This window comes from Macaca thibetana, chromosome 4, assembly GCF_024542745.1.
Source record: "Macaca thibetana thibetana isolate TM-01 chromosome 4, ASM2454274v1, whole genome shotgun sequence".
In the NCBI taxonomy this organism is placed as follows: Eukaryota; Metazoa; Chordata; class Mammalia; order Primates; family Cercopithecidae; genus Macaca; species Macaca thibetana.
In genome coordinates, this window is record NC_065581.1 from 29,206,666 (window position 1) to 29,218,693 (window position 12,028).

Sequence of the window (12,028 nt, forward strand, 5' to 3'; positions counted from 1 at the left end):
GGACTTCTTCAAGGAGAACTGCAAACCAATGCTCAAGGAAATAAGAAAGGAAAAACATTCCATGCTCATGCATAGGAATAATCAATATCGTGAAAATGGCCATACTGTCCAAAGTAATTTATAGATTCAATGCTATCCCCATCAAGCTACCATTGACTTTCTTCACAGAATCAGAAAAACTACTTTAAATTTCAAATGGAACCAAAAAAGAGCCCGCATAACCAAGACAATCCTAAGCAAAAATAACAAAGCTGAATGCATCATGCTACCTGACTTCAAACTATACTAGAAGGCTACAGTAACCAAAATAACATGGTACTGGTACCAAAACAGATATATAGACCAATGGAACAGAACAGAGGCCTCAGAAATAACACCACACATCTACAACCGTCTGATCTTTGACAAATCTGACAAAAACAAGCAACAGGGAAAGGATTCCCTATTTAATCAATGGTGTTGGGAAAACTGGCTAGCCATATGTAGAAAGCTGAAACATGACCCCTTCCTTATACCTTATACAAAAATTAATTCAAGATGGATTAAAGACTTAAACATAAGACCTAAAACATAAGACCTAAAACCATAAAAACCCTAGAAGAAAACCTATGCAATACCATTCAGGTCATAGGTGTGGGCAAAGACTTCATGACTAAAACACCAAAAGCAATTGCCACAAAAGCCAAAATAGACAAATGGGATCTAATTAAACTAAAGAACTTCTGCACAACAAAATAAACTGTCAGCAGAGTGAACAGGCAACCTATAGAATGGGAGAAATTTTTTGCAATCTACCCATCTGACAAAGGGCTAATATCTAGAATCTACAAAGAACTTAAACAAATTTACAAGAAAAAAACAAACAACACCATCAAAAAGTGGGCATAGGATATGAACAGATACTTCTCAAAAGATATTTATGCAGCCAACAAATATATGAAAAAAAGCTCATCATCACTGGTCTTTAGAGAAATGAAAATCAAAACCACAGTGAGATACCATCTCACGCCAGTTAGAATGGCAATCATTAAAAAGTCAGGAAACAACAGATGCTGGAGAGGATATAGAGAAATAGGAATGCTTTTACACTATTGGTGGGAGTGTAAATTATTTTAACCATTGTGGAAGACAGTGTGGCGATTCCTCAAAGATCTAGAACTAGAAATACCATTTGACCCAGCAATCCCATTACTGGGTATATACCCAAAGGATTATAAATCATTCTACTATAAAGACACACACACACATATGTCTATTGCAGCACTGTTCACAATAGCATTGACTTGGAACCTACCTAAATGCCCATTAATGATAAACTGGATAAAGAAAATGTGGCACACGTACACTGTGGAATACTATGCAGCCATGAAAAGGGATGAGTTCATGTCCTTTGCAGGGATATGGATGATGCTGAAAACCATAATTCTCAGCAAACTATCGTAAGAACAGAAAACCAAACACCGCATGTTTTCACTCACAGGTGGGAGTTGAACAATGAGAACACATGGACACAGGGAGGGGAACATCACACCCCAGGGCCTGTCAGGGGATGGGAGGCTAGGGGAGGGGTAGCTTTAGGATAAATACCTAATGTAGATGATGGGTTGATGGGTGCAGCAAACCACCATGGCATGTGTATACCTATGTAAGAAACCTGCACATTCTGCACATGAACTTAAAGTATAATTTAAAAAAAAAAGGAAGTTAAAAAAATACTAAGAGTTTCAAGACAGTTACTACAAAGCATTAAATCAAACATAGGGCCTTTCTGAGTGCAGGGTCCTTTGTGACTGCATGGGTCACATGCCCATGAAGCTTCCTTTGTAATAAAAGAAAATTTAAAGTAAATAATACAGACAATCACAAAGAGCAATACATAAAGAAGAAAATTGCTGGTCATGAGTTCATTAAAATAGTGAATTTCTAGTCAACTAAGAAAATTGTGGATAAAATTAGATGAATAATATTTGAAAGAAAGAGCACAAAACGGTGATCACTAGAACTAAAGAGCCTCAGTTTGAGTCCTCGTTTCACAATACATCACAAGAAGAAAAATTTACATAAATCCTTTGAGCCTGTTTTCTTGTGATATAAGAGAAATGATTGTATTACTTCACTGGGTTTTTGTGAGAATTCAGAGAGCTAATAGATGTAAAGAACTTAGAACAATACCTTATACATAATAAGCATGCAATAAATAGTATTCATTTGTATTATATTCACAGCATATAAAATGACAAGACGGTGAGGGCTGGCCAAGATGGCCAACTAGAAGCACCTATTGTGCACTGCTGTCACAGAGAAAAATAGAAAAGGCAAGTAAATACAGTATCTTCAACTGAATTACCTAGGTACATGCATTGGGATTCATCAAGAGAACAACCTGACCCACAGAGAACAGAGAAAAGCAAGGCAGGATGACCACCCACTTGGGAATGACATGTAGCCAGGACAGCCTCCCCTGCCCAGAGAAGTTGTGAGTAAGTGAGCAGCCTTGGGAACTCATACTTTCCCCACAGAACTTTAAAACTCTCTGGTCAGGAGATCCCTCATGAACTCACTCCACCAAGGTCTTCAGTCTGACATGCAAAGCTATGTGGAGTCTTGGCAGAGCATCCACTCAGGCACACTGGAAGTCACAGGAGCTTTAGATACCCAGGTTTCCCGGCAAAAGTAACTGCAACTCTGGCAAACCAGGAGGTTAGACCCTCATAGACACCCCTAGAAAAGAATCTAAATCCACGGGGATGGCAGGCCCCATTTCCATGGAACATCATAGGATAAGACCCATTAGCTCAGAACTCTAGACAGCCATGGGTAGCAACATTCTACCTCCCTGAGATGGAGATCTCAGAGGGAGGCTTGGGCTGCCTTCTTTGCTGTTTTGTAGCCTTAACCATTGGTGCCTTCAGGCTCTGGGGAATCTGAGGTGACTAGGGACTGGAGTGGTAACCCAGCACAGCACAGCAGCTCTACAAAGAGAGGGCCAGACCACTTTTTCACATGGGTCTCATATGCCATTTCTCTTTACTGGGAGAAATCCCCTGACTGAGGTTTACAACCACTTCTGCTGTTGTTTTCCAGCCAGTAGCAATCCCAAATCTCCCTGGTGGAGCTCCCAGGGGAGAGGGAGGCCTCCATCTTTGCTGTTTTGCAGACTTAGCCATTGTCACTTTTGGGCTTTGGAGAGTTGGAAATAACTGGAGGCTGGAGTAGACCCCAAAGACAGCATAACTGCTCTATGAAAAAGTGACCAAACTGCTTTTTTACGCACCTCCTGATCCTGTTTTTCCTCACTTAATGGGACTTTCTGGGATCCCCAGATAACCCTGCCAGTGTGTTTTCGCTGGCAACAGGTCCATTCCTTCCTGGAGCAGAGCTCCCAGAGGGAGGGGCAGGCCACCATCTTTGCTGTTTGGCAAAATTCACCGTGGATACCATCAGGTACTAGAAAATCTGAAGTGACTAGGGACTGGAGCAGATCCCAGAATATGGTAGCAGCTCCATGGAGAAGTGGTCAGACTGTAGGGTATGTGGGTCCCCCATCTTGTATCTCCTCCTGGGGCAGATTCTCCCAGCCTGGGTCTCCAGTCACCCCCACACTGGGACTATTGAGCCAGTAGCAGTTCTGCAACGCCCTGGGACAAAGCTGCCAATAGGAGGGGTGGGTTGCCATCTTTGCTTTCTCACAGTCTTCATCCTTGTGTCCCCAGGCCCTGGAGAGTCTGTGGGACCAAGGGCTGGTTGGAACCCGTAGCGCAGAGCATCCACCTCATAGAAAAGTGGCTGAACTGTTCTCCATACAGATCCTGATCCTCACTTCTCCTCACTAGGCAAGGCCACCTGGCCTGGGACTCAAGCACACCTGACCACTTCAATCAAAGCACAGCTGCCAGCTGACCACTTCAATCAAAGGCCGTCCTGCAGTTAAAGGAATACTCACACACACAGATGAGAAAAAAAAAAAAACAACGAAAGAACTCTGGAAACTCAAATGGTCATAGTGTCTTATGTCCTCCAAATGATCACTCTAGTTCTTCAACAAGAATTCTTAAGCAGGCTGACATGGCTGAAATAACAAATAGAATTCAGAATACGGATAGGAATGAAGATAATTGAGATTCAGGAGAATGGCAAAACCCAATCCAAGGAAGCTAAGGATCACAATAAAATGATACAGGAGGTGACAGACAAAACAGCCAGCATAAAAACAACCTAATTGACTTGATAGAGCTGGAAAACTCACTAAAAGAATTTTTCAATGCAATCAAAAATATTAATAGCAGAGTAGACAAAGCTGAGGAAAGAGTCTCAGAATCTGAAGACAGGCTCTCTGAAATAAAAGAGTCAGACAAAAACAAAGAATAAAAGGAAAAGGAATGAACAAAACCTCTGTGCAATATGAGATTATATAAAGAGGCCAAATCATTGGTATCCCTGAAAGAGAGGGGGAGAAAGCAAACAACTTGGAAAACATATTTCAGGATATCAACCAAGAAAACTTCCCCAATCTTGCTAAAGAGGCCAATAGTCAAATGCAGGAAATACAGAAAACCTCTGCAAGACTCTACACAAGAAGATCATCCCCAAGACACAAAATCATCATATTTTCTAAGGACAAAATGAAAGAAAGAATGTTAAAGGCAGCTTGAGATAAAGGGTAGGTCACCTACAAAGGGAACCATATGAGGCTAACAGTGGACCTCTCAGCAGAAATGTTGTAAGCCAGAAGAGATTGCAGGTCTATATTCAACATTCTTAAAGAAAAATTTCTTTTAACCATGAATTTTATATCCAGCCAACTGAGCTTCCTCTGTGAAAGAGAAATAAGATCTTTTCAGGCAAGTAAATATTGAAGGATTGTATTACTAGATGCACCTTACAAGAGATCTTGAAAGGAGAACTAAATGTGGAAAGAAAACACCATTGCCAGCCAATACAAAAACACATTTAAGTACACAGACCAGTGACGCTATAAAGCAACCAATCAAACAAGCAGGCATAATAACCAGCTAACAACAAATAGACAAGATTTAAATCTACACATATCAATACTAACGTTGAAAGTAAACAGGCTAAATGTCCCAATTAAAAGGCACAGAGTGGCAAGCTGGGTAAAGAAACAAAATCCAATTGTATGCTGTCTTCAGGAAACCCATCTCAAATGCAATGACACCCATAGGCTCAAAATAAAGGGATGGAAAAAATCTGCCAAGTAAATGAAAATAAGAAAAAAGAAGGGGCTACAATACTAATTTCAGAAAAAAGCAGACTTTAAACTAACAAAGGTGAAAAAAGACAAGGAAGGGCATTATATAATGATAAAGGATTCAAACAAGAAGAGCTAAATATCCTAAATATATGTGCATCCACAGCAGGAGAATCCAGATTCATAAAGCAAGTTCTTAGAGACCTACAAAGAGACTTACATGCCCACACAATGGGAGTCTCCAGTGGGTGATTTCAACACTCCCCCGACAGTACTAGACAGATCATCAAGGCAGAAAATTAACAAAGATTTAAACAAAGATTGAACTCAACATTGGATCAAATAGATCTGATAGACCTCAGAACTCTCCAGCCCAAAACAACAGAATATACATTCTTCTCATCAACACATGGAACATACTCTAAAATAGACCACACAATTGGACATAAAACAATCCTCGGCAAATGCAAAAGGACTGAAATCATACCAAACACACTCGTGGACAACAGCTCAATAAAAATAGAAATCAAGACAGAAAAAAATCACTCAATTCATGCAATTACATGGAAATTAAACAACTGCTTTTTAATGAATTTGAGGTAAGTACTGAAATTAACACAGAAATCAAAATGTTCTTGGAAACTATTGAGAATGAAGATACAACATACCAGAATCTCTGGGACACAGCTAAGGCAGTGTTAAGGGGGAAATTTGTAGCACTAACTGCCCACATAAAAAAGATACAAAGATCTCAAATTAATAACCTAACATCACAAATAAAAGAACTAGAGACAGAAGACAAAACCAACCCCAAAACTAGCAGAAGATAAGAAATAACCAAAATCAGAGCTGATCTGAAAGAAATTGAGATGAGAAAAACTGCACAAAAGATAAACGAATCCAGGAGTTTGTTCTTTGGGAGAATTAATAAGATGAATAGACTCCTAGTTAGATCAATAGAGAAGGAAAGACAGATGATCCAAATAAACATAGTCAGAAATGACAAATGAGATGGTACCATTGACCCCACAACAATACAAATAATCATCAGAGACATGATGAATCATGAAGACATATGCACAAGAACTAGACAACCTAGACGAGATGAATAAATTTCTGTACACATATATCCTCCCAAGTCTGAACCAAGAAGAAACTGATTATGTGAACAGACCAATAATGAGCTCTGAAATTGAATTAGTAATAAATAGCCCACCAAACAAAGGAGGAGTGACTCCTCCCCACCTCATTCTATGAGGCCAGCATCATCCTAATAAAAAAAACCTGGAAGAAACACATACACAAAAGGAAAACTTCAGGCCAATATTCTTCGTGAACATAGATGCAAAAATTCTCAACAAAATAATAGCAAACTGAATTCAATAGCACATCAAAAAGCTAATACAAAATGATTAAGTAAGCTTTATCCCTGGGATACAAAGTTGGTTCAACACATGCAAATTAATAAAGTGATTCATCACATAAACAGAAGGAAAAACAAAACTCACATAATTATCTCAACAGATACAGAAAAGGCTTCTGATTAAGTTCAACATTGCTTCATATTAAAAACTCTCAATAAACTAGGTATTAAGGAAAATATCTCAAAATAATAGGCACCATTTATGACAAATCCACAGCCAACATCATACTGAATGGACAAAAGCTGGAAGCATCCCCTTGAAAACCAGCATAAGACAAGGATATCCTCTCTCAGCACTCCTATTCAACATAGTATTGGAAGTCCTGGCCAGAGCAATTAGGCAAGAGAAAGAAATAATGGGCATTATAGGAAGAGAGTAAGTAAAACTATTCCTGTTTGCAGATGACATGATTCTATATCTAGAAAACCCCATAGTCTTGGCCAAAAAGCGCCTTCAGCTGATACACTATTTCAGCAAAGTTTCCAGATAAAAAATCAATGTGGGAAAGTCACTAGCATTCCGATACAGCAACAACAGTCAAGCCGAGAGACAAATCAGGAACACAATCCCATTCACAATTGCCAATGAAAGAATATAATATCTAGGAATGCAGCTAACAAGGCAGGTGAAAGGCCTCTACAATAAGAACTAAAAACACTGCTCAGAGAAATCAGAGATAACACAAACAAATGGAAACAAATTTCTTGTTCATGGACAGTAAGAATAAATATTGTTTAAATGGCCATACTGCCGAAAGCAATTTACAGATTCAAGGCTATTTCTATCAAACTACCAACGACATTCTTCACAGAACTAGAAAAAGACTTTAAAATTCATATGAAACCAAAAAAGAATCTGAATAGCCAAGCAATTTTAAACAAAAAGAACAGATTTGGAGGCATCATGTTACCCTACTTCAAACTATACTTCAGGGCAACAGTAACCAAAACAGGTTTCCTGAAAGAAACCAGGGTATTCTTTCAGGAAAGTCCCCAAAATGGGAAAGTAAATCCATACCTCTGTCCTAGGAAATAAAAAGAAATTTGACTAAGAAAACATATTAAGCCATTGAGATCTGTGTTGGCCATAGTTCTAAAACTAAGGAACAAACATAGTAAGGAAAAAAAAGAAATAAAACAAGAATTAAAAAAAAAAAAAGGAACTTCACACAGGAATTCCCCAAGGCCGCTGATTCATATTGTAGGTGTGGAAAGGCATCCTGCTAATTCTTACCATCTTTCTCAACACCAGGGGACACTCTCCCTTTGGATTTCTATGTCTAGAGACCTGTGGCTCATTAAAAGGCAGGTTGATTTTCAGAGAGAAAGAGGTTTTTAAAGATGAGTTTATGCTGCAATCCCAACATGAACTATTGCTTCAAATACGTTTTAACTTTTATAATCACTGGGAATATAAACAAGAATAGCCTCCTTGACTGTGAATCAGAACAATCAATCAGGTAAGAGAATGAACTGAGACAGGCTGCGAAATTGCACATAATCTCAATATGTTAATGAATGATCTAGCTACTTGCTAGTATTAAACACCCGGTATCTAGATCTCATTTTCTATCTAATGGTGTACTCTTCATTGTGAGGAGAAATATGAAGATCCTTGACTTACCCCATTTTTACTGCCATATCTTATTCTCAATTCGACATATCTAGTTCTCTAGACATTATCCAAAGCAAACATGTAATTTCTAAACGGTGAAATTTCAGTGAAGCAAATGATTTACTACAAACCACTCTGACGGCTAATTTTCTTAGAAGCTAGGAATATATGTTTTACCATATGGATTTTTGGGACAATTTTGTTTTCTGGGTCCAAGAACCAAAAATTATATTTGAAATATAATTTGTATTTTAAACAGGAGTGGTAATTTTTTAAATACACAAAATATACATGGTCATTCAAGAAAGTTACATGAATTATTTGAAGGCAGTCCTTCATGTACGTATAGTAAAAGTTAGATTGTTTTTCAAAATTTCTTCCCAGCTATGAAGCCAAAAAACCCATGGCTCTCTAGAAGTGTTCCCTTGTTCATTATTTTTTTTTACTGTAGTCACATCAAATTATATTCTTCTCTCCTCAGTGGTTTCTAAAACCTTGAATGATACTCCTTTTATAGGAAGCACTCCAATGTCAGCATCTCTTCAATTTCTTTACAGTTCTACCAGCTCTCTCAGTGTCTCTCACTTCTGTAAGTTCCCCACACATCCTACTTCTTCCCTCCCAATATACAAGAGCTAATCCATTACAGCCTAATGAAAAGAACAAAGAAGAAGCTACTTCACAAAATTATGTCTGCTTTTATTAGTAAACTTAGTGAAGATAATGCCAGTACTTTACAAATTATGGAGAAAAAAAATTTCTAGAAAATGTAATGGATCTAGAAGAAAAGAAGGTGAATTTCACTTGAGATAGAATATTCCTTAATATCTGATGAGTGAGTTTATTTCAGACAAAAACAGAACTTAAGAAAATAGATCACAGAGAAGATAATTTCAAGAAGGCTGAATATATATTTAGAGGAGAGGTTAGTATTAGTGAAAAAAGAAGAGAAACTACTGAATCTGTCAGAGGAAAAACTATTCTTATCCAGGGATTCATAGATTTCCTAGGAAAGGAAGAGTCTAAGATCAACAGGTAAATAAAAGCACAATAACATTTGCAATGAAAAAAGTAATTTGGGATTCTATTTCGAAAAAAATATAAAGGGTCAGATTATAGGAAGAAACTGAGCTCATCATCAGATATAATAGTGATGAAATTTTAAATATTCAGGCTAATATGTGAGTAATGTGGTCATGTTTCTTACCCCAATAGGTCACTACAACATTTCAGGGATGTGGGTCAGGAAGAGATCAGTAAGAGAATATCTCTAATTCATTTACATTGTAAAATGAGGAAATGCAATTACTACTACTCTTTCAAGATTAAAAAAAAAAAAACAAAACTGTGGTTTTGATGCATTGAAACCTGTCTTTTTATTTAAGTTAACATCCTACTGGTGGTTTCTTACTAGGCCAAGAGACAGCTATGTGATATGCTTAAAAATTGCCCCCTGTGAGAGCTACTTGGAAAGACAAAAGGAAAGCTGTAACCGAATGAAGATATTCATGGGCCCAGAGAGGTGGCTAATGCCTGTAATCCCAGCATGTTGGGAGACTGAGGCAGGCAGATAACTTGAGGTCAGGAGTTCAAGACCAGCCTGGCATACACGGTGAAACCCCATCTCTATTAAAAATACAAAAATTAGCGAGGTGTGGTGGTGGACTCCTGTAATCCCAGTTACTTGGGAGGCTGAGGTGAGAGAATCTCTTGAACTCAGGAGGCGGAGATTGCAGTGAGCCAAGATCACACCACTGTACTCCAGCCTGGGAGAAACAGCAAGACTCCATCTCAAAAAAAAAAAAAAGAATGAAAATATTCACAGCCAGAGAAGATTGTAGGCTAGCAGGCTAGCAATGTTTTCTGATACCTAGGAGAAAGAAATATAGTAATAAAAAACAGAATAAAAAATAGTTGTATCAGAGATCATAACAGATATATATATGTATATATATTTAATATTTAGCCATCTAAAAACCAAAAATGTAAAACTTGTGAGACTGAATCATGCAAAACAACAATACTCTTCCTCCAAATATTCTTGGCTTGGTGAGAAAATTCTGAGCTGGAAGGATTCTGATTGTGATTAGTGTTCTATACATTATTTTGTGTTTTTTTTGAAGTGATGCTGAATACAACCTCAGTCACCGAATTTCTCCTCTTGGGAGTGACAGACATACAAGAACTGCAGCCTTTTCTCTTCGTGGTTTTCCTCACCATCTACTTCATCAGTGTGGCTGGGAATGGAGCCACTCTAATGATTCTCATCTCTGATCCTAGACTCCATTCCCCTATGTATTTCTTCCTGGGAAACCTGTCCTGCCTGGATATCTGCTACTCTACGGTGACACTGCCAAAGATGCTGCAGAACTTCCTCTTTACACACAAAGCAATTTCTTTCTTGGGATGCATAAGCCAGCTCCATTTCTTCCACTTCCTGGGCAGCACAGAGGCCATGCTGTTGGCCGTGATGGCATTTGACCGCTTTGTGGCTATCTGCAAGCCACTTCACTACACTGTCATCATGAACCCTCAGCTCTGTACCCAGATGGCCATCACAATCTGGACCATAGGTTTCGTCCATGCCCTGCTGCACTCCATAATGACTTCTCGCTTGAACTTCTGTGGTTCCAACTGTATCCATCACTTCTTCTGTGATGTGAAGCCATTGCTAAAGCTGGCCTGTGGGAACACGGAGCTCAATCAGTGGCTGCTCAGTACCATCACAGGGACAATCGCAATGGGCTCTTTCTTTCTCACATTTCTCTCTTATTTCTACATTATCACCCATCTCTTCTTCAAGACTCATTCTTTTGGCATGCTCCACAAACCACTGTCCACTTGTGCCTCCCACTTCATGGTAGTTATTCTTTTCTATGCACCTGTTCTCTTCACCTATATTCATCCTGCCTCAGGGACCTCCATGGACCAGGAACGGATCATTGCCATCATGTATACTGTGGTCACTCCTGTACTAAACCCACTGATCTACACTTTGAGGAACAAGGAAGTGAAGGGGGCCTTTAATAGAGCAATCAAAAAGTAGCTTTGACCTAAAGAAATCTTGAAGAACTCTTCTGAAGCATAAATAAACAATTAAAAAGTTGAGTTTGTAATTATACTGTTTCTTAAATTATTTAGAAATGTACAACAGAGGGAACTGGATAAAACAAAAATATTTGGAAAAATATGCTGTAACTGTATTTAACAATGTTTTCCTAGGTTATATAAGGGACATTTGAATGAATGGGATGCTAGCCATGGAACTCTACTGCTGACTAAGTTTTGAAGATATCAGTTGATAAAATTGATGTTAGGTTTTTTATATGTTCTTATAATGAAATTGGGTATAGAAATATGCCTGTGTTTCCCATGTATTAAATAGATGGATAATACTTGAGTCTATTTGTCTACCTGGTCCTACTAGGTTAATGCATTATAATATTATAAATAAAATTACTATGCTTTGATATTATGAGGATTTTATTTTAGGGCCATGGTTACTCAACTGGAAAAGTATATGCTAACTGACATATGAGTTAAGGAGAATTTTTAAGGGGTGTGCCTTGATTTCTTATTCTTTAAACAAAGAGACAAATAAGTAATTAAAGCAAATGACATTGTAATCACTAAATAACAACAACAACAACAAAAACTCTGACAGTTCATCTAAATAGTTTTGGCACCTCTGTCTCCAGATATCTTTTAGAAGTCAACTGTCCAAACCCTCAATGATTACTTAAAATATTAAAAATCGGAGATAATTTAACAAAGCTCTTAA

At 38.1% G+C, this 12,028-nt stretch overlaps 1 protein-coding gene across 1 annotated transcript; it reads left to right on the plus strand.

The window, feature by feature from the left end:
• The first annotated feature begins 10,155 nt into the window (after window positions 1-10,155).
• Window positions 10,156-11,505, plus strand: LOC126953125 (olfactory receptor 12D1-like). The gene has a single exon (XM_050788495.1). It carries the CDS (start codon window positions 10,373-10,375, stop codon window positions 11,291-11,293), a length of 921 nt encoding a protein of 306 aa, XP_050644452.1. The 5' UTR covers window positions 10,156-10,372; the 3' UTR covers window positions 11,294-11,505.
• The last annotated feature ends 523 nt before the right edge of the window (window positions 11,506-12,028 follow it).